This window comes from Suillus clintonianus, assembly GCF_016758775.1.
Source record: "Suillus clintonianus strain FC179 chromosome Unknown DEU56scaffold_14, whole genome shotgun sequence".
Classification (NCBI taxonomy): domain Eukaryota; kingdom Fungi; phylum Basidiomycota; class Agaricomycetes; order Boletales; family Suillaceae; genus Suillus; species Suillus clintonianus.
Window position 1 is genome coordinate 99,487 of NW_024539238.1, and position 27,108 is coordinate 126,594.

At 47.3% G+C, this 27,108-nt stretch overlaps 9 protein-coding genes across 9 annotated transcripts; 3 read left to right on the top strand and 6 right to left on the bottom strand.

Moving 5' to 3' along the window:
* Nucleotides 1-487: 487 nt before the first annotated feature.
* Nucleotides 488-4,041, bottom strand: DEU56DRAFT_909508 (uncharacterized protein; the record flags this gene model as incomplete). Its single annotated transcript, XM_041357109.1, has 8 exons — nucleotides 488-921; nucleotides 969-1,459; nucleotides 1,512-1,717; nucleotides 1,763-2,218; nucleotides 2,275-3,155; nucleotides 3,202-3,495; nucleotides 3,582-3,929; nucleotides 3,978-4,041. The coding sequence occupies 8 exons, from the start codon at nucleotides 4,039-4,041 to the stop codon at nucleotides 488-490; spliced, it is 3,174 nt and encodes a 1,057-aa protein (XP_041211706.1).
* Nucleotides 4,042-4,990: 949 nt separating this feature from the next.
* Nucleotides 4,991-5,801, bottom strand: DEU56DRAFT_753385 (uncharacterized protein; the record flags this gene model as incomplete). Its single annotated transcript, XM_041349713.1, has 3 exons — nucleotides 4,991-5,379; nucleotides 5,426-5,635; nucleotides 5,786-5,801. The coding sequence occupies 3 exons, from the start codon at nucleotides 5,799-5,801 to the stop codon at nucleotides 4,991-4,993; spliced, it is 615 nt and encodes a 204-aa protein (XP_041211707.1).
* A 532-nt stretch (nucleotides 5,802-6,333) lies between these two features.
* Nucleotides 6,334-7,761, top strand: DEU56DRAFT_869791 (uncharacterized protein; the record flags this gene model as incomplete). The annotated part of the gene is made up of 8 exons (XM_041355584.1): nucleotides 6,334-6,422; nucleotides 6,477-6,620; nucleotides 6,679-6,787; nucleotides 6,832-7,025; nucleotides 7,080-7,212; nucleotides 7,268-7,396; nucleotides 7,448-7,593; nucleotides 7,644-7,761. The coding sequence occupies 8 exons, from the start codon at nucleotides 6,334-6,336 to the stop codon at nucleotides 7,759-7,761; spliced, it is 1,062 nt and encodes a 353-aa protein (XP_041211708.1).
* Nucleotides 7,762-16,389: 8,628 nt separating this feature from the next.
* Nucleotides 16,390-17,513, top strand: DEU56DRAFT_929174 (uncharacterized protein; the record flags this gene model as incomplete). Its single annotated transcript, XM_041358672.1, has 3 exons — nucleotides 16,390-16,459; nucleotides 16,501-16,997; nucleotides 17,059-17,513. The coding sequence occupies exons 1-3, from the start codon at nucleotides 16,446-16,448 to the stop codon at nucleotides 17,511-17,513; spliced, it is 966 nt and encodes a 321-aa protein (XP_041211709.1). The 5' UTR covers nucleotides 16,390-16,445.
* Nucleotides 17,514-17,857: 344 nt separating this feature from the next.
* On the bottom strand, nucleotides 17,858-18,317 carry DEU56DRAFT_730683 (uncharacterized protein; the record flags this gene model as incomplete). The annotated part of the gene is made up of 2 exons (XM_041348186.1): nucleotides 17,858-18,010; nucleotides 18,066-18,317. Coding segments are annotated over 2 exons (405 nt in total), but the record flags the coding sequence as incomplete, so codon positions are not given.
* A 2,498-nt stretch (nucleotides 18,318-20,815) lies between these two features.
* On the bottom strand, nucleotides 20,816-22,175 carry DEU56DRAFT_730846 (uncharacterized protein; the record flags this gene model as incomplete). Its single annotated transcript, XM_041348192.1, has 3 exons — nucleotides 20,816-21,052; nucleotides 21,120-21,673; nucleotides 21,743-22,175. The coding sequence occupies 3 exons, from the start codon at nucleotides 22,173-22,175 to the stop codon at nucleotides 20,816-20,818; spliced, it is 1,224 nt and encodes a 407-aa protein (XP_041211711.1).
* Nucleotides 22,176-23,224: 1,049 nt separating this feature from the next.
* Nucleotides 23,225-23,503, bottom strand: DEU56DRAFT_730975 (uncharacterized protein; the record flags this gene model as incomplete). The annotated part of the gene is made up of 1 exon (XM_041348201.1): nucleotides 23,225-23,503. A coding segment is annotated over one exon (279 nt), but the record flags the coding sequence as incomplete, so codon positions are not given.
* Nucleotides 23,504-24,457: 954 nt separating this feature from the next.
* DEU56DRAFT_753389 (uncharacterized protein) lies at nucleotides 24,458-25,314 on the top strand (the record flags this gene model as incomplete). The annotated part of the gene is made up of 3 exons (XM_041349714.1): nucleotides 24,458-24,566; nucleotides 24,885-24,971; nucleotides 25,067-25,314. 3 exons carry the CDS (start codon nucleotides 24,458-24,460, stop codon nucleotides 25,312-25,314), a joined length of 444 nt encoding a protein of 147 aa, XP_041211713.1.
* A 587-nt stretch (nucleotides 25,315-25,901) lies between these two features.
* On the bottom strand, nucleotides 25,902-26,617 carry DEU56DRAFT_753390 (uncharacterized protein; the record flags this gene model as incomplete). Its single annotated transcript, XM_041349715.1, has 3 exons — nucleotides 25,902-26,153; nucleotides 26,220-26,312; nucleotides 26,366-26,617. 3 exons carry the CDS (start codon nucleotides 26,615-26,617, stop codon nucleotides 25,902-25,904), a joined length of 597 nt encoding a protein of 198 aa, XP_041211714.1.
* Nucleotides 26,618-27,108: the final 491 nt, after the last annotated feature.

Genomic DNA, 27,108 nt, shown 5'->3' on the forward strand with positions numbered 1-27,108 from the left:
AAAATCGTGAATTCGAACTCCAGAGTCATTGGCCGAAAAACCTATACCATCGATGCACATACCGCTACACCACAGGACCTTATACCTACATATTACTCATTTATATATGACCGCCTCCGAGTCATTCTCGATAGTTAGTCTTTCGCGAAATCTCAATATTTTACTGTGGGACAATTTTTTATGTATGTACGAAGTTGTCTATTCAAACTCGATACCACTTGGTTGCCAGGTATTGTAAACAACTTTCACACAATCTCGGTACAGTCTACGGGCCAAAGTGGCAACTGGTGGTATAGGACACTGTATTGTGATTGTTCATGTTACGTAGTACGTATGATGTGGCGTTGCACATGGATTATATATATGGTATGTAAGTACATAGTGGGGCATGTATGAAAAACATTGTTGGCCAAAGTAAAAACAGCGTCAGTATGGAATCAAATGATGTTCCGAATAAAGAGAATCGTGTAAAATACAGTACGGACTATTATATCCCATGTTTTGAGGGTTCCACTAGACATATCTGATCGAAACGTAGAGTTGAGGTAACGGTACCCGCAATGATGAACTCGATAGTACGATTCGCGGAGCTACACTTTGATATAGTTACAATAAGTCCGCGATGAGTCCCGTCCAGAACAAGACACTGTTGGTGTTTTTTGCGTGGTGGGGCCGGGCTGAGATCCTGGGCAGGGATATGACGGTGTTGGAGTTTGGCGCCCGTGTGATTAGATGTGCAGAATACTGCGACACAATCCTCAGGTGCGGGTCCATTCTCTCCACAGAAGGGGTCAGGACAAGCTGTTGATACAAATCGCTTGGCTAGCCATCCTCCTTCGAATTTCGGGGAGACCTTCAACACCACATGATATGTGAAGAGCTTCGAGGCAAACTCCTTGCTCATTAACCAAGGGATTGGGGCTGTAATGAAATAAGTAGATATTCTGATGCCTCCGTCAAGGACTTACTGCTGTCTCGCGGTTTGCACACTCTGGCGTCATTGCTCTGTTGGATGTCTTGCTTATCGACAGTCCAGGGGTCGTTTGTCGATGGGCTGGGATTGACGCTCGACGTCGGGTTATGCGTCATATCAGTGTTCTCTGGCCTTGCGGACCAAGTGGACCACGCGCTAGATAAAGATGGGGTGGGATCTATGGTGGAAGCGGGAACATCTTCGACAGGCGGGGTGGGATTTATGGTGGAAGCGGGAACATCTTCGACAGGCGGGGTGGGATGTATGGTGGAAGCGGGAACATCTTCGACAGGCGGGGTGTGATTTACGGTGGAAGCGGGAACATCTTCGATCAGCGGGGTGGGATTTATGGTGGAAGCGGGAACATCTTCGACAGGCGGGGTGATGCTTCGAGGTGGTAGTGCTTGGAACGATCGTTTCCGCATGTCACAGAACGAGATGAACTCGGCGCCTTCGAGCATCGCCCCGTTTAGCCTCATTCCATACCTTGACAGTAGTTAGCCTTTAAAATGAGCTCAAAAATAGGCATGCCACTCACTTAGTGACGACGTCTGGGAGTTTAACCGTGGTGCGCCGCTGCCCATGCACAGTAACGGTGCAATTCTCGGAGGTGAGATCGCACAGTGTGGCTCGATAGCCCTTCTGGTAGCCCCCGATAATGAAGACTTCTTGGCCAATATCGTTGCGAAACGCATCCAAGCTGGCATTGCGAATTTTTGCCACGAATCTCATTGGAACATCGACCTGCCATAAGTCAGGAATGCTCGAGTAGAGATGAAGAGTACTTACGAGCGAGCGGTCACCGTCAGATACCAGGGTCAACCGAGCGTTTGGAAAGTCGACGCTATGCACGAACCCTTTTGCTTCATATTCTGGCCCACGGACAACACTCACGACGTCTCCTGGCCTGACGTCATAACCCCTTTCCTTCGTGTATTGAAGTGTGTGGGTGAGGTTCGTCCGCTGAACAAATGCTGTGGGAACTGAGATACTCGATAGTTCACCACTGGACTCCGTGTCGTCCTGAGTGCAGACATCGCGGAACCACAGATAAGTTGATCCACTAGTAATCCAGGTCACGATGCCAAACTTTCCCGCATGTGGTCCGTCCCCAACTCGTATGTTATCCCCGATTTCAATAGATTCGGAGTCAGGGGAAGGCTCGAAATATTGCTGCGTTGGTAGCTGTGATGGGAGTGCATGACTCAACGGACGCCGATCTAAGTAGTACTTTGAAATTTCCACCTATTCATGAAGTGTTAGACAATTGAGTTTTTTCTCGAATTACGAAGACCTTTTACCTCTTCCTTGGAGACCGCTTGACAAATGCGAAAAATGTCCTCATCCATTTGGATGATGTATCCTTCTAAACCCAAGAACGAACCAGCTACAACTCTAACAGAGTCGCCGACCCGGAAGACGCGCTCTAAGTCCTGGAGTGGAAGTTCTATGTCTTCCAAACCTCCATGAAAGGTCAATTCCAAACCAACAGAATCGCAAGTATGGTCAATCGAGACGATCTTGCCGAGCTCTCCACGAAGAGAACCTTGGATGACCCTCGCATAATCCCCCACACGCAGGAACCGAGTGGAAAACGCCACGACAGTTTTCTTCAGGAATGGCTTGTCCCATCCAGATTGGAGATGCAGATGAATATCATCGACGTGAGGGGAGACGACGAGTTCTAGACGATCGCGGGGGAAGTTTTTGAGTAGGAGGCCCCTATAGTAACTTTCTCCTTTGTACATTAGTCCTACTACTGCGCCATCACGAAGTATATCAGACACCGCCTTGGAATTCGGAAGGCGAGATCGCTCGAGCAGCGCTTGAGATCTTCGAGGCACGGGATAGGGGAGGTTCCGTGAAGCAATTAAGACTGCGACAAGACCATTTGGGAGACTAGGATTGAAGACTTGGGCGATATCACCCTTGTACTTCCCGTCCCTGATCCTCACCCACGCCTGGTTGGGAAGTTCGGAGCGTGAACGTTCAACTGCTTCACGTTCTGCCTCCGTGATGCGAAGACACTCCTTTAGGGCGAGAGTATGTGATGCAGGAATTGAGTTGACAATGGACTTGAAGGAATCAGTCACCACATAAAGCTGGCCTGCTACCCAAGGTGAGACGGTAACAGGAAGTTGTTGCCTCCGAAGATGTTCGGCGATATATTCAGTGGAAGCTCCTATGATACCATGAGCGCTACACTACGTTATTTGCAATAGACGTACTTTGTACATGAAGCAGATACATCCTTTTGTCAGCTGGCTGCATTTGGCCTGAGGCTGACACGATTGCGTCAGAAAACGAGGTGTCTCTGTGGGTGACGCCCTGGCGACCTTGTGATGAGTGCGATGGATTCTCTTCAAACCTGATGACCATGTCTGCAATAGTTGCAGCCAATCTCTCTTTTGCCGACGTTTCCTGGCAATCGCATGGTCGGCGGCGACCGCGCGACGTTCCACCACGATGATCGACATCTTCTGCTTCATCCTCCTCCCGTTCCTCATCCTCATCGTCATCTTCTGAAGCCTCAAGAAGAAGAAACCTATTTTGAGTCTACATCGTTCGTTTAGCATACACCGTTAGTAGTCCATGAGATAGTGCTTACTTTTTTGCGTTGTTTTTGTGATCGTCGAACGCGTGAGATTGACAAGCGACCGACCGTCCTCGATGCAGATCTGGACACGGAAGAACCTTCTGTTGGCACAGAGGAGACCCCAAGGCAGGTATTTGTCCTTCACGCGGAGAAGGTTTTCCAACGAAACCCCTCGTCGTTCCCCCTCACCGGACCATAACGCATCTCTGGCTTCCGCCCAGTCATCTGGAGAGTACCGATCGCCCAGGTACATGTAAAACGCGTCCTCCATCTCTGAGTACGTCATCGTGGTCATGAGGAACTGTTCCATAAATGCCCATGCACGATTATCCGTCAGTGCCGATGGTGCTGTCGAATTCCCTGTATTCTCATCGATATTTTGAGATACAACATTATACTATGACTCACCTTGATCAGTTCTGAGGCGCTTTTGGGAAGGTTCATCGCCGTTGGATCCGGCGCGTTTTAGCATGTGTTATCTGTGATCTGCAGAATCACCTTCAGAGTTACAGTGAACTTACAAATACTACGTACTATAATCAATGCTTAGAGCTATTCAAAAGTCTATGCTCGCCGTGATATCTATGGTATCGTATCGAAGTAGTGGTAAAAGAAAGAAGACCTGTTCATTGCGCAAGGTCAGTATTTATAGTGAACCACTATTGTGGATTAGCTAATACTTACAGATGCTCGCGGTACAAATTCTGGGTGTACACATTGTGGATCCACAGTGCAGCAGCATTGTCTTCTGAAAATGGCGGTGCGAAGTGTGGACATGGTGGACCGACGGCACAGTATACGCCCTAATTGTGTGGTATGATCATATACTTGTGAGCTCTGCCAAATAAATTGTTACACATTGTAGTCCCGCCCGCTGTAGTATTCGCAGCGTAGAGTAATTCCAAACATTGGGCGGTTAAATGTACTAAGTCACCCGCCTACCCGCTACATTAGTATTTTGCAAGGCGGCATTCGCCCGCACAATTCTACTTCACATGCTTCACACCCTCAACGCAAAAATACTTTGGAAGTCGGGAAAGAGATTATTGCACGTGAGTGGCACAGTTGATATACTGAATGACTATGCAATTCAGACCCAGCCGGCAACACCCGATTAGCAAGTGAATGCTTGCCTGGCGCCGAATGCCGTCTGAGTTTGAATTATCGTCGTTCACTATATTAGGGCTTTCCCTAAAAAGTGTTTCCTCTTTCGCACTTCCATCATCCCAAGCTCACATAGTATGAGTCTTTTTACACTTAGAATTATTCTCAGTACGGACGCGAGGCTCCTAAGTCTACTTTATCTATAAGTACCGTACATGTGTTATGACGAGTGGAAAGTTTCGAGTCTTGCTATATTTAAATCTATAGCAAGCACAAAAACCGATATTTAAGTTAGCTCTAGAAATACTATATGACATTTAGTGCGCAAGAAAAATGCGTGTCATGGAAGGGGGTAGACCCGCACTGTCCGCCCAATCATAGTTGTAAGGACATTGTTTAACCTTCGTCAGATTATTGTGATTCATGCCCGGTTTCAGATATGGTCGCGCATGCAACATGTCATTGACACCGGCTTCTTCAAATCGGATATATCGCAAACTACTTCTGTCTTGTACGTAGCACCACTTTGCAAATTCGAGTAAAGCTTCGTCACTAAAAGCATGAAGTCTAGCCCGTTCTGCGTGCTTGCCAGCATCATCTACTGCCCCATGACACTCAATATGTCCTCCACCAGCTGCGTCCCATGTTTTTCTTGCAACCGATACACCCCCGAGCTCAAAGATGCTCTCTCGCTTCTGAACCTTCACTATCCCAGACCGATAAATCTTGCATGAAGCCGGGAGAAGCGATACCTTCTCGAATTTGATCAAGGTCGGGGATATTGACACCTTCGGGCATATGAAGTTCGAGGTTTTCGGCGCGGTAGTACTCTGTTAGCCATCTGTGCCTGTACATCCCCACCCTATCCGAAAGGTATGATATATGATCGTATGCGTTCCTTAGCTTTTCCTTGACTTGACTTAGCTCAGATTCTGCTTCGCGTTTGGATTGTTGGTCAGTGTCTAGGTGCATATTTTTCAGACCTGGTAGCACAATCTATGCCTCCGAAGTATGGAATCTCACCTGTGGTTTGAGTTCCTCTGAAATTAACAATTAATTCGAAGGATGCGCGGTTAGCTTCTGAGTTGCTCTTCCGTAACATGATCACTCACTTGCAATCAGTACCATGTTGGCCACCTGTATCATAGCACATCGGTGTGTGCACAGTGGAAAGTTGGAAGCTGAAAGGTAAATTTATGAGCTTGGTACTGCATGCCATACTGAAGACCTACTTTAGAGTTATATTACCATCACCGAGGTGAACGCATTGCCTTGAACGCTTCCGAGAGGGCGATCTGGACATCCGAGATCCAAATGCTGTTGACGCTAATGGCGGGTGGGACAAAAGCCATCGACTTATGTAGCATGTGTGCTATGGCGCTAGGGCGGTGTTTTAGAAAATCATCCGTAAGATATCTATCTTGTTCGGATGACACGGTTGTTTGTCCCGTTACGATATCGACGGCGCCTTGGATGGCAGGTTTTTTGTCACCTTACGGTATCGATGGCGCTCGGATTCACGGTCGTTTGTCCCGTTACGATATCGATGGCGCTCGGATGGCAGGTTTTTTGTCCCGTGTGGTATTGTCCGTTGGGACATATAAAGCGTCTCGTTTCCTACTGGTATTAGAGTCATCAGAGCCGCTTAGTTCAACTCAGTATGAGTAGCGATGAGAATCATCCTCCGTCCCACGAGCCTTCGCGCAAGCGTCGTGGGTCAGCGCTTCACATGGGTCCGCGTAAAAAGGCGTACGTGCTCTTTCAAGTGTTGAATTACCGTCTTCCTGACTTGCCCCTCATCAGGACTTCATCGAATCCGCTAGTTCTTCACGGCCGACATTTTGGTCGGACCGTGTTTGCAATGTGCAACTATCCTGCTCTCCTTACTTCAGGTGTACTTCGGCTCGAAGAATTACAGGATACTCCAATAGAGGATTATCCAGCGGAGTGAGTGCAATTGCGATAACTACATGCCAACAGCACTTAATAACATTTTCAATTTTAGTGTTCGCCGGGAACACCGGGTGTTCATGGAGCTAGTAGACTCTTATCCCGGTCTTTTAGAACGTCTGGCGAATGGCGAGGAGGAAGATATTCACCACGTGGGAGAATTAGTAAGTTTCCAATACCTCCTGTTAGCATACTTATCATCTTGCAGTTGGGTAAAGGGGCGTCTGGTGCTCGAGGTGATGATACCAAGACACTTAAATCTGCCGTCCTTGAATGGCTTGTGCCCAGAGGACAAGTTGTCATACCGCCCCTCTCTCGAAACATTAAATCTGACCGCGGCTTTAATCATGAAGTGACCGGTGCGCTGCTCTGCCCCGCAGGCCTCGACTGGTCGAATGCAGAGTAAGTTTTTCCGCCGTCCACCGTCTGCCAACTAACCATCATAACATTATCCAGGACAAAGCAGGGTCTCATGAGTGGTGAAACCGCAGTCCGTGGTGACCAGTGGCCCATGTTTCTATATACAGGTTATGTGTATGATCCCGAAGATCCGTGGAAGGGTTTATTGAGGAGTGAGATCCTCGTCTTCGTAAATAAATTCCATTGTCAATAAAGTTGTCACTCAACGCAGTTCCCCTCTGCAGGGTTTCAAACATGTCTTCACGTCTCCGAGCTCGGTGGACAAGGAGCCAAAAGCTACCCGCTCTGGCAATGCTTACATTCATGGCATGAAGTCTGTAACTAAAGGGTCCCTGGCCTACATCGCCACGCAGGCACGCAGCAATTTTCATCATTGACACAACCCCTGCTGATCTATCTTTCAGGTTCGGTTTTCGTTAACTTCTTCTTCTGTATTTTCTCGTACCGACATGGTCACGGACTCCGACAATTTCTACCATAGCATTCTTGACCTGTTGGAGGATCCTGATGAGCATGAGGAAGTAGCTGACCTCATGATGTGGTGGACACGGTTCGTAATGCACCTCACCACCCATAAAGTCTAAATTAACGCTTATACAGTCGGGTTTTTCCTAATTCGTCATCTTCACAGCGCTGTACCAGCAAAAACAGCGCACTGTCAAAAATTCGGGAAAAACGCGCTGCCTTACAAGAACGAGCCACTGCCGACACTACTTAATTAAATGTGTTACTATGTACTGCCTGTAATACATAATATTAATGTCATTGATGAATGCTCCATCCGTATTTGCATTGCATGAGAATCTCTTTGTGTGTTTGACCACAATACCACCAACCTGCCGTTAGTAATGATAGACCCTGCCATCGAAAGCTACCCATACAATAGTTTAGGTGTGTTTGGCAGAAGTTCAGCAGCATGCTATGACATGACAATCAGTTGTTGTACCCTGGCACACCGTCGGCGATTACGGGTCCTGCCATAAGAAACCGCCCATGCAACCATAGTTCTCTTCGGTAGAAGTTCAGCAGCTTGCTGTGGCATGACAATCAGTTGTCATACCCTGGCACACCGTCAGCGATTACGGGTCCTGCCATAAGAAACCGCCCATGCAACCATAGTTCTCTTTGGTAGAAGTTCAGCAGCATGCTGTGGCATGACAATCAGTTGTCATACCCTGGCACACTGTCAGCGATTACGGGTCCTGCCATAAGAAACCGCCCATGCAACCATAGTTCTCTTTGGTAGAAGTTCAGCAGCATGCTGTGGCATGACAATCAGTTGTCATACCCTGGCACACTGTCAGCGATTACGGGTCCTGCCATAAGAAACCGCCCATGCAACCATAGTTCTCTTCGGTATAACTTCAGCAGCTTGCTGTGGCATGATAATCAGTTGTCGTACCCTGGCACACCGTCAGTGATTACATATTCTGCTGTTGGAAACTACCTATGTAAGCATAGATAAATGTGACAATAACATGACAATGTGCTAGTAGATCATAACTTGGTACCATAGGTCTGCCAATATTACGGCATTGGGTGATCCTACCAACGTAGTCTAACTATTTATTCCTTTATCATATGACTGTAATTGTGATGTATATTCTTAATAACATGACAATGTGCTAGTAGATCATAACTTGGTCACATAGGTCTGCCAATATTCCAGCGTTGAGAGATCCTACCAACGTAGTCTAACTATTTATTCATTTATCATGTGATCTGTAATTGTGATATATAATTTAAATATTTTGTATTAAATAAAGCTAGCTAAATCATTGTCATACCCTGGTCAAATGCCTGATGTGAAACATGAGGCCTACCATGAAAAAGTGCGTTACCTCTTCGCGAGGTGAACATACTGCTGCTCAATGGAAGCTCGATATCTATCAAAGTTAATCAGATCAACTTGAAGCCATCCCAGCAGACAAAAACCGAGTCATTGACCGACGTCAGCATTAAATATAATCCAACAGTCTGTCTGTAAGTCATGGTGGTGTGAGCAACGCCGTGAATACTAGAATGGAAAGATGAGATAAAGACAGACTGTAGCAAGGCAAATGTGCAGGCCGTGAAACAATATCGGATGGTTATATTTGACTGATATCCAAGACTATGCAATGGCGAAGCTAGTGCAACATCCCAGAACAAAGTAGAACCAGAATCATAGATAGACGAGAGGCGACGCACAGATCGCGGATCGCCATCACACTGAATTGACGGGCAGCTTGATAGGGCAAGGGGCTGCATTCACCTGTGTAGATATGGATTGGGTCGACGGCAAGCCATCAATATGCATAGTAAGTATGAGCCTGAAGTTTACGCCTGTCGTTCTTATGAGCAAATTGAAGCAACCATGACATACCCACTAACTTGGCCTTGACCCAGTGGTATAAATCCCAGCGTTCTTGCAGGCATTATACCACTCGTTCCACCTCAGGCAACACATTTCGGACCCTATAAAGGGTCTTACAGACCCGGTTATTATGTTGTGGGAAACGTATCTGCAAGACCCTTCATCCCTCCATCTAATAATAGCTTGCACATAATTTTAGCTCCAGCACCTCCCACGCACCTACAGCGCCTCCCGCACTTCGTTTTGTAGGTTCTCCCCATACCTACAGCTCCTCCTGCACTCCCGTTTTGTAGGTTCTGGATTCATGGGATGTTATGGTAGGTTTATGTTTGTCTATACATCTAGTATTCACATTGTTCGCATAGTCTTTGTGTAATGCAAGTTGACTCGCTATCTTCGCTATGACTCTAACTAACTCACTCAACACTCGTAAGGCTCAGCTCGTATCATCCGGCCTCGGTCAACATTTTGTAAGCCCAAGGAAACCCCGAGACAAGAGAAAAACACAAACTCTTGTTGAGTTCCCTGGTGCAGAGCTCAGACGACGACGGCTACTTAATCAGATGCAACGGCTTATGAATCCCACATCCTCACCAATAGAGCAACCTCCTGCTGTGCTTGGTAGTTCCTCTGGGGAAGCAGAAGTCGTCAATCTACCAGACGACTTGGATTTCGTGGATGTCGCAGGCGATGAAGTTGAAGTGCCGAAGGAGACCTCATCTGACATGCGTACTAACTCACAGAAACGACACATTCTTCCCGATAAGTCGGCAGATTCACTCTATGGCAACTAGTAGTGCCACGGCTCGGCTATGGCTGGCTTTGGTTCGGTATTTACCGGTTTGCCAGAAGTTCGGTGATACCTGTAAGCCAAGCCACTGATACTGACTTGGTCCGATTTATAAGCCACGTGAACCAGCTACAACTTTTACAAGCCGAAAATTTATGAACCGCGGCTTGAACCGCTTTAAGCCAGCTCAAGCCAGCTCAAGCTACGCGGCGGTTGGGTGGAAAGAACAGCTTTTTTTGTTACCTCCAGTGTTGTTTGTCAGATCCCCTGGATTTCTCTACTCGCGGGCTATTGTATACACTATATGGATAAGGTCCCCGTTCGAGTTGATGGAAGATTTAGGCTAGGAGATGTTTTGGGATCCGGCTTGTATGGTGTGTTATCATGATTACTGACTACATGTTGACTTTGACATTTGGACCCCATTAGCTGTCGTGTATCGTGCACGGAACATCATAAAGGATGATGCAGTTGCCGTCAAACTTGAACCCATCACCCACTCATCTTCCGTGCAGCGCGAATACAACATTTTGAAACACCTTGAAGGCGGTGTTGGTATTCCCCGTGCCCTCTGGTTTGGTAGGGAGTCGACATATCACGCTCTCATTCTCGATCTCCTTGGGCCATCCCTGCACAGTCTCTTCCTTTCGCACAGCCGCAAATTCAGCCTTGACACTGTCATAAATCTAGGAGATCAGCTGGTCAGTCGGTGTGTGGGTTGCATGTACAGATCACTAACACCTTTACCCAGCTCTCACGTCTCGAATATATTCACTCGCACAGTTATGTTCACGGCGACATTAAACCCCAGAATGTTGTTCTGGGTCTTGGCGATTTGAGGCACACCGCCTTCATTATTGATTTCGGTATCGCGAAGAAATTCTGGAATATGTCAACCAGTGTCCATATACCATTTCGCCAAGGTCAACGTCTCACTGGCACTCCTGCATTTGCGTCAATCAACAATCACTTGGGAGTCGAACCAGGTCGTCGTGACGATCTCGAGTCACTTACGTACATGTTGATATACTTCTTGCAGGGCTCCCTTCCATGGTTAACCAGTGACCAAGAGAAACTTTCCAGCGCTTCCATACTCGAGCGCAAAGTGAACACTACCATCGAAGACTTATGTCGTGGAATTCCTGTCGAGTTTGCAACAATTCTCATTTACACGCGCTCACTCGCATTCTCAGAGGATCCCGACTATAACCACCTTCGCTCATTGCTTCATATACTTCGTTCTACACCACCTTCACCAGCTGCATGCTTGCTGGATATAAGCCAGCCTGAAGTAATACATATCACGCATTCCCCTCCATTCTTCGACAAACCCTGTGTAATTGAGGCAGTGTCTCCATGCCCGCCGCTTCGCAGATCGACTCGTGTGTGAGTAGTTCATTTATCTTAGTACTTACAAACTAATGTGATTCCAAGTTTGCGCCCACGTAATGGCTCCCCGTCACATGCAACATCTTCAACTCCACGCCGGAAAAAAACTAGATCATGATGCTGTTGGATACATGTACGGAGTAGTTTGTACAAGCACTGTATGCGTACTTTATGATATAGTATGATTGCCCGCACCTACAATTTCTCACAACCAGTTTTGCAGCATGTATATGACGTGGCGGATGCAATATATATTAATAACCACTGAACCAGATATATTGATATCTGAAAATCTCTTCAACTCCCACACAGCGCCTCTTATCTATCAACATCCTGCAGGCTGCAGGCTGCAGCCCTGCCTGGAAATGACCTTCGCAGCTCGCGAGGGACTCATCATGACTTCCTGAACCATTAATATCGGCAATCCAGCCACACCACATAATAACAACGACTCACTGAGTGCTTATCGATGGAGATCTAGTTTTGATTCCATCGATCATTCAACTGCACCTGAGGATGAAGACGTGCTCGACTTCAACCCTTTGGGCCCTCTGGAATCTGGAGTTTCAAGTCGGAGTTGATTCTCTCCAGGTACGCACAGTTGCACGAGTTTTTTTCACCTCCCACTCACCGCTGAATCAGATTTGACTTGCATGAAGCATGCATGAGTTGCGGAGTCATGCCTCATGACAATCGTTCATGGGGTTTTCCATCAGGGACTCAGGATCACTGCATATTGGCATGTTCTGGGGTTTCCCCAGATGCCACGATATATCTAGACCAGCAATTCTGCTGTTGGATTATCTTCACCACCATCGCCACCAACATGCCTCCTCGACGGAAGAACGCTGCCTGGGCTACTACCAGAATCGCTGTTGCTGTTCCAACTGTTGTTCCCATTCCTCCCGCTCCTGTTGCTGCTCCCATTGCTACTCCCATCACTCCCACTGCTGCTCCCACTCCAAACGCTGCTGCTCCCACTCCAATCGCTGCTGCAGTGAATGCGAATATCCTTCGTAACCCTCAAAGGCATCGTCAGCGTCCAGTGCGATTTCGAGAAAATGGCGCAGACGAAGGAGAATCCTTCCATCTTGAGAACGTCTCTGGGGATGAGGGGGACGAAATGGTCAACTTACCTGCGCCAGCAGTTGGGCCTGCTGCAGGCCATAGTCCGCTGCAAACTGCAATGAATACCGCTACAACTGACCCTCTGGCGACTGGTGGCCGATCAAAACCGCCTAAATCCTCTGCCGATATTCATTTCTTCTTCAGACAGGACCCCAACACTCTTTCAAATATCTGCAAAGCCTGCGAGTGAGTGTCGTGTATGGAGTCTATAGTTTTTTCTGACATCCTTCACCAGAGCAATTCATGATGTCGACAATACTCACCACGTTATGTCGTACCTTCCTAGTACAGGCACTTCAGCTCGTCGTACACACGCCTTCGCCGACCATACCGATGCCTACCTGGAGGAGGCAGAGCGTCAGAACTGGCATGTTCTCCATAAGTCATCACGTTTGAAGACTTTTTTGGATGAAGGCTGGACGGTCGCGACCATGCGTCAAAGGCTGAAGGACCCGGCTTGCACGTTGGACTCACTCGGTACTCCCCCTAGTCCTGGCCCACTCCCCGGAACTAGCCTCTCAGTTCCAGACGATATACTGCCTGCATTTTCTCTGGATGAGATGCACAAACATATAGTCAAATTTATTATCGCCGACGATCAGGTGAGTCTATGTACACTTTTTACACAGTATGTTTAATAATCATCTTCAGGCGATTAACATCATAGAATGTCCGGAATTTCGTCGCCTTATCCGTCTTCTGCGGCCATCGGTGAACGAGACCGACATCTTTCACCGTACCAAAATTCGTGAGTTGGTCATCGACGCTTTCCATGAATACTTCAATGCTTTGAAGAAGGACCTTGCGGTAAGTCTACAGCTGTCAAGAGCCCTACCAAGTATCTTATATCTTTTAGGCCGCCCAGGGAAAGGTCTCATTCACATCTGACCTCTGGACAGATTCTAACCTTCGCCCGTTCATGGCACTCACTGCCCATTGGATTGCTAAGGCCGACCGGAGTTCCATGCTCATTTTGAGGGCTGCGCTTATCGGCTTCCACAATGTTCCAGGCAGTCACACCGGTGAATTGCTGGCAGGAGTCCTCATGCATCTTACTGATCGCGCCGGTGTGACTGAAAAGGTCAGTGTTTAATTGTACCATGTAACACGCTCTGACTTTTTTTAGACTGGTCACTTTACCTTGGATAACGCTGCGAACAATCAGGTTTCCATGCGAGAGCTTTCGTATAAACTGGAGTGCCGAGGCATTGATTTCGACCCCATCGAACGCCGAATCCCATGCTTCCCGCATATCATCAACATCTGTGTGAAGCATATTCTTAACGATTACCGCCAGGCCGACTTTTCGCTCGTGCCCGAACAGTGGGTAAGTGGTGATCGCACCATCATCAAGGCGGATTATCTCGAAGCAGTGACCGGGCTAGCTATCAGCAGAGCTAGGGATCTTGTGCGCACAGTTCGCGCATCAAACCAGCGACGTATTTCTTTCAGGGACACCATCATCACAGGTAACGAGAAGGAGTGGTTCCAAGATGACGCGGGCACGAAACTACGCCTCCCTGTTGTCGAACTCCTGCTTGATGAGGCAACCCGTTGGGATTCAGCCTACATCATGCTCAACCGTTTACGAACCCTTCGCCAGGTAAGGCATCACGCATGAAACATTTGTCTTAAACTAATATTCATCCAGGCAGTAGATTTATTCTTCGACTCTCCCACTCAACGCTCCATCAGCAAGTTCAAGTTGAGTCCGATGGATTGGCAGTTTTTACAGGATGTTGAAGTAATCTTAGAGGTTAGTTTTCTAATCTTCGAAATGTTTCATCTTATCGTTATATACTAGGCGCCCCACGCTGTCCAACAAAGCATGTCGGGCGAACGCACTCCCATGCTGAGTGGTACATATCCGGCATTCGAAATGTTGATAGAGCGGTGGAATTCTTTGGCCGATCATGTCCCACACTGTGACCCTCTTGTTCAGATAGGTCTGACTTGGGCAGATAAGTATGACGACAGGCTGGGCGCCACAAATGCCTATGCAGTCGCTATGCGTGAGTCCGGTATCTTTTTCAAATAATTGGTTGCTCACAATTGCATTTATAGTTGTTGATCCTGCGGTCCGAATGTCATGGGTTCGGAGTCGTTGGGCGGAACAACTGGTTCAAGATGTGGAGAAACATATAATCGATTTGGTACGTTGTGTTAAACTATAACAACGCAACTTTGAACTAATATTAGCACACGCAGATGCGTCAAAAACGAACCACGAACAGCTCAGCATCTGGCGAGTCTCCAGCTTATGAAGTAAGACCTCAGCAACAATCACGCACGCTAGGCTCCCGTCTTTATAATCTTCCTGACATTGGCGTCCTGCCATGTCACAACAGCGGCGCCCAAACAGTCGAGCAAGAATTCGAGGCCTACACCACGGGTAATCTCAGCGCCAAAGGAACAGATATACTTGGGTTCTGGTCGGTAAGTGTCCCATATCTCTACAATTCAAATCTTTATTGACCATGTGTTCACCAGGTCTCGGAGACCTTATTTCCGACACTCTATGGTATCGCGATGGACTACCTCCCTATCCAGGCCTCTGCCGTTCCATGTGAGCGAGTATTTTCGTCCAGCAGTGAGACGGACACGAAGAAACGTAATCGCATGAGCCCGGTCCTGATGGAGGCCCTGCAGGTGGTAAAGTTTCTCGTGAAAAAAGAACGACTTAACTTTACGAAAGGTTGGGCAGCGTCGCAAAAGGCTATGGAGTATCAGGCGTTGGGCGAGGGAGGAGAGGAGACTAACACTCTTTTGACATTTTCCAGCAGCGGAATGACAGGTGATGTTTATGACACCCTCCTCAGAGCTATTGCAGAGGAGGAGTGTGATGATGTTGATGATACTCCTATTACCTACGACATGTGATGTGTGCTTTTACTCTTCGTTTCTTCTTTGCGCTACTTTGCAATGCCTCTCACGTATTATGATTTCAATTTTCAACCATTCTCTCTTTGCTTGACTTTCACCGCTTTCATTTGCTGAGTGTCACCTCGCTCTGATGATCTATGACATCGTGAAGGTGACGGTATCTTCTGCGCTACAAGCCTCTCAGTACCAGCCTACCAGGTGCGCCTTTTTTTCTCCCATCTTTATGATTGCTAATCTCCTCACTTCTCCATCCTACGAATCCAGGAATCGCCACCCTCATCTCCTATGTGCAAGCGTTCTAGAGAACCTTCCCCCTCCCCCTCCCCCCACGCCTCTCTCGCTTCACTCGACTCACAACCTTCAAAACGTGTTCGTCATGAATCAGAACCCTTGTCGTCTGCCAGTGTCTCCCGCAATAATTATTCACTGCCAGCAATGCCCTGGGTCAATCCTCGTGACCACGTGCACATGTTACTCGTCTGCCATATTCGCCAACTTTAGACCATTCATTGTGTGAGAGAAGCTCGCGAAGGAGGTGTTTTCCTGTTGCGCCTGTTGCGCCCAGAATGAGAGCTGTCGACATGGTGTGCACTGTTTCGGCGAGTCATGATGCAACTTAAAGTCTTAAACCCAGGTCTGCCGATACGTGCGTAGGGCGTCGGCATGTTGCCTCAGGGCCAGGTGAAATTGACGCGTGTCCTGCAGGAATAATGGTCATGGCAAGTTTGTGGCAAGGGGTAAAACGGTCAGGCCTCCCTTGCCATGTATATGGCGAATTCGAAGCTGCCCATCCATCACGTCTGTGCTCTTGCCACTCTTACTACTCTCTTTGGTCCTCACACAAGGCTCCAGTGTCATGTCTTCATATTGGTATGCGATTTCCCTAATTCTTGATTATTGCACTGATGTAGTTTATTAGGCTCGTTTACTGGGAAGAATAGTGCGTGCATGTCACATAACCCTCCCACCGACCGCCTACGTCGTCGCTCAGCCAGCACCGGTGCTATCGTTCCCCTCCACTCTCCCATCTCCCCAGGTCCTTCCAGCCCACTCGTCTATCAGCCCCCCAAAAAGAGGTTCCGAAAATCATGGTCGAGCAAAAAAGTAGACTACAACTTCTCAGCTGCAAACTCGAACAATATAGTTGGGATCGTGATGCTCGAGATCCAAGGAGCGAGTGATCTGCCTAGGCTGCGGGAGATGCCTTGGGAAGCGAAGCATGATCCTACGATTTCGTTACGGTGCGTTCGTCTCGTCTTGTTTCATCTTCATCTTGCTTATCCTCCATTGTCCTTCATCGTTCCCATCATTCCCTCCCTATCTCCAACCCGCCCACTCCCAACCACCCCAGCGCAAAATTCCAGTCCTACGCCGAGCTCCGTCAACGTTTCTGGGCGCAATGCGCTTTGTGAATGAAGATATATGGAAACAGCCTGGTAGGTCATTTCAACTCCACCCCGCTTACGCAGCTAATGATTTCTCAGAGTTCGGTGAGTCGCACAACACTCAATGGGGTCGATTATATGAAGCAAAGGATGTGAAGGTGGAGTGGCACGGTGAGCACAATATCAATATGCTCTTGTGTAGACGATGCCCACGCGGCTCGACGGCGCTACAAGAAAAACTCTCCGCTACTGCCTTCTGTCTGCATCCGCTACTGCCTTCTGTCTGCATCCGCTACCACCTTCTGTCTGCATCCGCTACCGCCTTCTTTCTGCATCTCTCCCACCCCCTACTGAACCCGGTTCTACCACCTGGCCTCTCGCCACCGACTCCCGCCCTTCCCGACCAAGCATCTTCAACACCCAACGCTGCCACCTCGATCTCCATGGGACCCGCACTCTTTTGCAGCGTTTCTTCGTCACGGATGGCTCGCGTAGCTGCCGTGGGGGAGAAACGCAGTATAATTCCTGATTTACCTTAGTTTTAGATCAAACGCTAACGAAATAACGACTCACTGGATCTTGGGGGGCCATTAGCGCTCGTGTGCTTATCGATCGTGCGTAGGTAGTTTGATCTTCGATAGTTCTAAATTAAAATCTATTTATAATTAATTTGTAATCTATTTTTAATGTAAAGTTTAAAATAAATATTTAAGCCCCCAAATTGACTTGGCTGTGGGTGGTTCCTGAGCTGAGTCAAAGCTTAAATTAAGCTCAAATGACCAGACCGAGCCATATATTATGTAAGCTTAATTTTGTACACAGCTAGCCTAATTGTAGCTCCGCTCTCGGCTAAAGCCGGCCTCAAGCCAGAGCTGCGGCAACACTAGTTGACACGTAGTACACTGTGCTCGTGGAGTTGGTTATTGGCGAAGGTGACCTGATTCCTGTCGTCATCAGAGAAACTGTGCTCATCACCAGAGTAATCCAAGCTGCGGAGCCGTGCCAGCAAGTGATCTTTAAGGCCCGGAATGAAGTTCTGTGATGACACATTAATGGATACAAAGTAAGGGTGTGATAGGTGAAATACTCACTTCAATTGCCTCATCATTGTCAAGCTTGCCAAGCCATGCAAATATATCATGTGAGCACTTGGCATATTTTGATATGTGGTAGTGCGCTGAGGGTGATGTACGCTGCTCACGCCCCTCTTGCTGTATCAAGGACCCATGGCTCTTTTTACACCGTTCAAGTACCTTTGCGATGAGTCGCTCATGGGCTTCAATGTGGGTCATCGTTGCAACCATTGTCTTCTTGTTTTTTGACGTCCTTGGATACCATCGTTTGACATGCCGATGTTCAAGTTCTCCCTAAGGAGAGATATAATTGTAGGTGAGCATTAGCGCTATCAATATCAAAATGAAATGTACCGGCTGTGTAGAATAATTATCTGTTGTGCCCATCCGCTTGATTGTGTCAGCATAGTCGCCAAGCGCATGAAATTTGTAAGTTGAGAGGTTAAGGGACTTGCGCTTGGGTCCAGCTGAACTCTTCTGACTCGGAGTTGTAGATGTTCCTTGTTGTTTTGCAGCTAAAGCAACCTCTCGACGTCCTCGTGCGGCATGCTCATGAGGGAGCTCTGTTGTGTGATAGTGATCGCACGTTGTCTTGTAGAATTTGCGAACTGATTGACCAAGGACGGCAGTGGCAGTGTTAAACAGAGCTAGCGTGTCAGTGGTATGCATTCAAAGCTTTGCGTACCCATGCCATGATGCTAAGTCGAAAAGGAGGTCCAGAATGATGGTGTTGTGAGGCTCCGGCAATAAGTTCTCAAATGCTGGAATTGCGCACTGACACAAAATTTAAATAATATGTGATACAGATTGTATAGCCTAGTGCTTACCTGTAAGAGATCCTCAAAATCACGGGCAGCCAATTTTTTCATGGATGAAGTGTTATAGTGAAAATGGCGAATTGTGCCTCTACCAAAGGTAGGGACCATTCTGTATCTGATTAGGTTGTTAGCATATGAATAATGGACGCAGGGAAACAGATGCAGCATATCAAAAATACGTGACTTACCGCTCATTCAGCCTCTGTACTGCAGTTCCCCCAGCTGCATGCAAGATTCACATCAGATGCGTGAAAATAGCTTTCCAAGCACCAATTTCAAACTCGTGTAGTTGATCAACCACAAATAGCGCAAACATGTTGATACCGTTGTCTTCTTACTTGAGGGTCTTATATAAAATCAGTGTAAAATGCAGTGACAATCACAACTACACTTTGATAAGACTTGAAGTTGCCAGCTCCTCAAGTTCACGGTCAACGGATTTTCTACTTCTCGGTTGATAACGTGTTGTTTGTGGGTGGTCAAAGAGTAAACAAGTTACCTCCTTGTTTGAAGAAACTATATAAACTGTGTCTGTGGATTTGTTGTGTCTGGAAAAATGATAGGTATGTTTCACCCTAGTAGGTTGTGTTTCAACCTATGAAAGTTTGTCTCAACTTTGTCGTGTTCTCCTGTTTCGTATCTCTCTTCCTGTAAAAGAGAGAGGTCTTCGTTAAGTGTACGTAGAGCTTGGCTCAGTAAAGTAGTGATGAGTAACTTAGTTATCTGGACAGCCTACCTGTGGGCTCTTTAACCTGAAGTTACTTTGTTGAAATGATAGTACTTGCACTCTCACTATGTCTTGCCTTGATCTCACTCTCAGATTAGTGGGATAGGTTTAAAGTGTAAGTTTGTCTTAGTCTTACTTCAAGGCACTTGGTTTGCCTGCACTTTGACTATGTCTTGCCTGATCACTCTCAGATTAGTGATATTAGGTTTAAAGTGGGAAGTTCTATTTGCATGGGTGTAAAATGGGCTCCTTTTATACCTTTTTGGAGGCCAGATTACTAAGCATGATTCATCACATGGATTGGTAAGAATGTGCTTACAAATCCTACCATTTGGTGTGCTGAGTCAGCTTGTTTTACTAATAATACATGTATCTTACAAAGCATGATAAATCAAAGGCATGAGTCATCTCATGGATTGGTAAGGTTGTGCTTACAAACCAAGCCTTTTGGTGAGCTGAGTCATCCTGTTTACTAAGAAGATTATAAATACAGTTGCAAGTCTTACAAACCATGACGAATCAGTGACAAAACACGATGAGTCAGGCTGAATCCTTACAAATCACCTTATTTCCCAGTCACATGACCTGATTACAAACATGATCAGTCAGCTAGTGAGAAAGTCTGATGAATAAGCCAAGAAAAAATAGAAAGAAATGGAAGGTCACAGAACAAAATAGAAATACATAGAAATCCCCGTGTATAATACGAGAAATGAAACACGAGAAACGAGGCTTCAGAAAACAGACTGATGAATCAATGAAAAATGATAGAATCACTTGGTAATATGGTAGAGTACAGTTAATTATACCTTCCTTATCTTTTGTATAGCACACATGTCATGGTATGGACTGCATACCATGCATGACACCGTAGTTGAGTAATCGTTGAGAAAATGTGTTCTAATGTTCAAGGTCAGTGCGAGTGTAAAATAGACGGCTGTGGAACAATGCTTACACGAATTGGCACGTACGATTCCTCATTGATAATTGCCTTGACGCGACTGCCATCTACTGGAACTCCAAGTTGGAAGATCAATTTGCGAGCATCTTCCACTCGCTGTTGACGTTGCAGGTCATCGATACGCTCCCGTGTGATCCGCCGCCTCATGTCTAGCGTCATTCCCATCATGTGAATGTCTGACTTCTTAACAAGACAGCGGGGGCATGGACACTGCCCCAAGAATTTGATGCTGGCTAGCAGTATCCTGAGTAATTCATCAATTTCAGTTGACCAGCGTGTTGGGATTGACTAACTTTTCGGGGTAATCCGCAGAATATGAGAAAAACCGGGGGAATACTCTTCGCGTAATCCCATCACCACAGCAAATTACAATGCCATGCTTGTACGCTTCCATGAACTTTCCATCAAGAATTAACTCCCAGATGGCGTGAATCAATTCACGTTTGAGGTGTGTATAGGTGCTGCTCGAGGTTGGTTCACCGAATATATCAATATAGATCTCCTATAAATCATCCGGAAGCTGCAAATAATTAGTAAAGTGAGTTTATAAAGTAATGTATACATACATTGGGAATGTACGGCAAGTGATGGCATGCACGAGCAGTAGGCTTTCCTCGTGTGTATTTGGATTGATTGCCAAAGAATAGATAGAAGGGCCAAAGGGATGCGTCGCCAAAGCTTGCCAAGTGAGTGGCATCAGACCAGACCATTAGCGAGGCAACAACGTGCTCGAGGTCATCACCAGGATCTCGTGGGATGGCATTCACTTCTTCGTAAGCTTTTATCATTTCAGGAGAGGCGTAGGATTCAGAGAAGACTTCCAGAGTTCGATTATCTGGCGCATTCCAGTACTGGCGGAATGGAGTCATATTGAAGCTAGTGGATACGTCATCCTCAAATGTTTGAGTGATGATATCTGTGAGAGAGCGATGGTAAACACCAGAGATCTCAAGTTGGGGGGCGTCATTCTCTGAGGGAAACTTGGCCCTCTCATTGGATAAGCGAATTTTGACAGTTGACTGCTGCCACCCGTACTCTTCGCAGAAGGGATTTGATTTACGCTCGAGGTAGTCATCGAGTCGTTTGATCTCTCGTGCATGACTGAACCCAACTAAGTCAGCTGAGTTGAAACGAGGGTCGCAAAGAAACTCAGCCAGACGATTGAGTCCAGCTGCCGAACTAGCATTACTGCCAGAATAGTGCCAAGTCATCAGTAGGGCTGACGATGGGTTTGTGAATGCTCCAAACAGATCATCATCACTGATTTCTGCAGAGACTCCCAGGCGCACTTCGCGAAGGGTAGCACGTAACCCCTCTAGTGTGGGGGCGTCTGTTACACCCTCCAGTGTGTGATCAGCCTCTGGGGCTAGAGTGGGACGAGTTGGGTATATGCTATACAGACCAAATGTATCCGGTTGTGTTTCAAAGGGGGTGAGCAGGGGTGGAGGATCAGGTAGATTAGAGGGCAGTGGTGAGGGTTGGGATGATGGCGCCATAGCACTGTGACCTGAGGCTGTATTCCTGTCACTCAAAATGCCTGCACGTTGCTGTTGGATGGTTGGAGGCATGTGTGCGAGGTGTGTAGATGTGCCTGGAAGATAGTCGATGAATCGATGCGGCATACAGATAGTGCATCCAGAACGTTTTGAAGTGACAATAGGAGCTGGAGGCAGAGGGGAATGTGGCCGTGAAATGTTTGGCAGACCTGCAACATCCTCAAACTGATTGAAATGTAAATGTACTGTAAGTTGCTGCTCGAACAATTCAGACAAAACATACCTGGTTAATGTCTATATCACCGTCTGCCTCCATCCCACCATGATCTGTTGCCCACGCTTCATCATCCCTCTCTACCTCCTCATCAACCCGAGCCCGTTTTGATTCCTTAGCTGCATTTTCAGATGTGTGTCGTTTTTTGGTGCGATGTAAAATGTCAGAGAGCTTGAGAGCTTGATTAGGCTGCAAGCAGTGGGCAATATGCCCAGAGAGTGATCTCTGCGTGGGGAAGGTCCTTCTACACGCAAGGCAAAGGTGCTCCATCTTGATTGGAGAAGTACAGGAGCAATACCATTGGAGAGGCGGGACAACAACTCAGGGAGAAGAATCATGATTCCGACTCGGAGTCAAGCATCTATTTCGGGCCAGATCAAAACAGATGACATCATAAATGCGTCCTTCAAATGTATTTTATGCATTTTTTTCATGGCTCAGGGGTATATAGAGGTGCTAAGTACAGGCGCTTCCTGTCAATCTAGGTGACGTCAAGGGGTGTATGGAGGTGAAGAAGGGCGCGCACAAGGTAAACTGCTTGACTGCCTGACGTGAGGTCGGTTTGAAGGAAGAAAAGGACACGAATGCCATCAGACTTCTCGCACACCCAGTAACTGGCGGAATGGACGGTCGGCCTTGTATGTCGTCTGTAAGGTTGGGACACGCTCAGACGGATGACTAGAAGTTTCGGTTTTTGACATGTCACTAAGATTCGTATGAACAGGCATTGCTGCTAAAGGTTTCTGGATCGAAGTTGGACGGGAGATGTAGGATGAGAGAGGTGGCGGCGAGTCTTGCGTGGATGAAACGTTCCAAGTCTTGAGGAACACGTAAGAAGGTTGTCTAAAGAGATAAAGCATGGCTTACCTCAGGCGCGAAGTCTGGGCTCAAGTTGTGATGTTCAAGGGGACTTTGGGTCCAAGCAGGTGCACCCGTTGATTGTGCTCGAGCTGGAATGGGTTTTCTTGAGCCTGATTCGCGTGCGAAATACAAATTGTGTGTGGTCCGAAGATCCCCGAGCAGTGGGGAAGCGTGCTTTAAATCGCTGGAGAAGGATGAGAGCAGCGAAGGTCACAGATGAGTGCAACTTCGTGCGGTGGAGGGCATATGCGATGAAATGCGGGAGCTTGAATTGGGAGTTAGAAGACGATGGGGGGTACTCAGGACAAGTGAATAGGTGTTCCGAAGATCCCCGAGCAGTGGGGAAGCGTGCTTTCAATCGCTGGAGGAGGACGAGAGCAGCGAAGGTAACAGATGAGTGCAACTTTGTGCGGTGGGAGGCATATGCGATGAAATGCGGGAGCTTGACTTTAGAGTTAGAAGACGATGGGGGTTATTCGGGACAAGCAAATAGATGGTGGGAGGCATATGCGATGAAATGCGGGAGCTTGACTTGAGAGTTAGAAGACAATGGGGAGAATGATAGAGGCAGCATGGGAGTGACCATAGTGTGCGCAGGGAGGAATGCCAAGTGTAGCCAGTACACGTGAGTGCCATATGGCGGTTTCGATGAGTACGGTGAATGGGTCGTATTAGAGTGATAGAAATGAGAAGGAGGTCAGCTATGTGCGACTCCACTCTGGGGAGCAGCGAGTCGTGTCAAGCTGGTCTTCTCCAACTGTGCGAGTGGCCTATAAACGGGATTTAGTGTATCGCTCCCCAAACTTGACTTTTCCCAGTGCGTGTAACTTGTTCATTTGCCAATGGACGAAGGAGTCGTAGTAAGGGTTCAGGTCAGTTGTGACAAACGAACGTCTCCAATCGATATGATTTCCCATTGCGTTGTTATCCTCCTGTAGTACATAAATGAGAAAAGTAGAAAATTAACCGACAATCAGTGTACGCACCTTGCAGATTGGAGGAAAGTTCGCCGGATTAGATGGAGGACGTAACGGCGTCTATGGCAGTTGAGGTCAGCATCAGCATCATCACACACCCAAAAACACATGAAACGAATTGAAACGAATTGAAACACGCACCAATCTGAATCAAATTGAAACGAAACGAACTGAATCGAAATGAATCGAAACATGTGCGATCCATGGATGAACATCGTGGACGCTGCGCAAAGGACGTTGCTGTAGCGCCAGTTCAATGCGAAAATGAGATGAAAGAGAGATAATGTGTGGTTGGGATGGCCCTGCAGACGCAATGCAAGGGCTTCGCGGAAGAGGGAAGTGGTGGTATCAATGTCTTGCAGATCGTTTTGAATGTAGCCTTGAAGGCGGGCCCACGCAAGGTTGGTGAGAGCCGCTGCGTGGTCAGGATGGTCGACCATCTAATCTCCATTGATAATGCAGGTGACTCGTGAGATGATCTATAAACCGAATATTAGTGTTGAATCGCGTCCATAGATTGGCTTTCTACGTTACCGGGCATGATGGAATACCGGGCATGATGGAACAATGAAGCAAAACGATGAAAATGGAGGCTGGGCTTAGTGGTGGGTGGAATGAGCAGTAGGAGAAGACGGGGGTAGGATATGCAGACTGTAGATGGAGTTTGGCGACAGCGCGAGGGTTCGGTGATGGCTGCACGTGTATTTGGATCATGTTGTTGAGGGCCGTTCGGCACGATAGACGCTGGTATGATTAGACTAAGCGCTGAGATGAAAGATGACCGAGTAGAATTAGCGGGAGAACCTGTGGGTAGGTAATGTGGAGGTCAGACACATCAGCGAAAGTGGTACGCCAACGTTATGCGAGACTGAGCGTCCTGTGATGTTTGCTTCTCCTGGACTGAGTGCTTGAGAACATCCTGGCCAAACAGAAACGTTTGGTCATCGTTCAATTGTACGGCGGGCGCACGACGCGCGCCTCCACATCGCTCCAATGGCTAGCGGGCACCCCAGATCTCGCTCAGATCTTTCTTGGTGAGGGCGCCGGATCTCGCTCAGATCCACCCAGCAAAGGGTCTCAGCCAAAGAGGGAGTTGAGTATCAGCGTTGGCCACAGCGCCGCCGTGCAAAAGGCGTTGCAAGACTTGATGTGAGAGTACCATCTGGCAGAGTGCGGGTTAGTTGTACAGTCACGTGACATATCAACATAAAATTGTGCGCACGACTGGCAAATGCCGGTCAACAAACAACACGTCAATAATTACATTTTTACCCCTTAATCCTACACCATCATGTCTATTCTCAAGTCACCCGAAACCCTTCCAGCGCTCATTCGAAATCATGAATACAGCGAGAGAAGAGCAGCTTCAAACGATGGTGAGTTTGAAGTTGCACAATATACTGACAGTTCGTCACATCTTGACTTTCTGTACCAAATGAGCTGGCGGCAGCATAGCGCGCATATATTCGAATTGTAAAAAGCAGAAAAACAGCCATCTCTCTGCTGGAGGAAAACAGTGGCGGAAATTTGGCGGAAACATAAGGTCTAGATTAGTTTTTTGTCAAAGCATTTATCATTTCTCCTGATCGATCAATCGATCTTTCAAAGCTTCACATCATCACGGTATAGTGCACACATACATTTCATTCACATCTCCTTGTCTCGGCATACGTACTATCTGAAAGGGCTGGCACCTATTGTTACTACTATTACACTGTTGTATCAAGCACAATACAACGTTCACATCCCATGGTTCTCAACAGCGTTGCAGACCTCCAAAAGAATTCTGCTTTGCCTATCAACAGCCTCTCGAATCACATTCACAGCTTCAAGCATGACTGCTACATCGCCTGCAACCTTGGCCAATGCCAGTGATTCCCGATGGTCAACCTTGGATTCTTGTCCTAGCTTCCTGTGCTTCCACAGCACTTCCATAGCTGGCATTGATACTGCCCGTACATTGGTCAGGTCCTTGCCAAAGTTGTGTAGTGTCTACATGAAGTGTGAGCATGAAATTCAAAAGACTGACATTGACAAAACTAAACTGGGCTCACGCACATCATTGGAGTCAGATCTCTTTCGCTTTGGATGAGACAGTAACTTATCAGCATTTTCAGAGCCTTTGTCCCGACCCCAACTGGCTTCCGATTCCTACAGTTTGGACCGTCAGAATAACTAGGTATAATGAGCAGCAGATGACTTACCTGCTCCGGTAGTTTGTCTGAAGTCTCTAGGTCCGACTGTGAAGGTTGGGAGCGTTTCAACCCTTCACTTTTGCCGTACTTATAATGTCCACAGGAATATGAGGGGGCACCTTGCCCGTGTGATTGATATCCAACGCACTCGTCTTTGTGGCTTTCTGGAGTGGCGCTCCTCGAGTCATCATCCTTTTGGCTTGTGCTGACACTGCTGAGAGCCTCAAACTCGAACTGAGCAGAGGGATGGTCGAACGACATGTTTCTTGGGTCCTCCAAAGTTCAACTATACTAGCAGCGGTGGATTATGGGTATTTATCTTCTTGATATTGAATTGTATCACGTTGAACTCTGGGCAGATCTCGTAAATCTGAAGTCTCCTGATCAACCAAGCTCTGCGGGCCTTGTCCATATGGGCCTGTTGACTAAACTTCGGGACCAGACTTATCACTAGCGACTGGTTACTCCACACTTTTGTACGTCAAGATGATGATCCGGATTATTTTATTACTCTAGTTCTAACCTAGCTTCAGGAACACCATTGGGGGTACTGGCCTGGGCCAAGTCGCTCCCAAAGTATTACTATTTACAGGGACTCTGAGTCAGGCTATACTCCCGCAGCAGTCGGTCATATGTCTTGGATGCTCTATAATCCAAGCTATCCCTTTCCTGAGCTATATGACGCCATCGAAGGAACGGCAATCTTGCATTGGGCAACGAGTGAGCCACACACTTGAGTTTGAGTTTCTTCC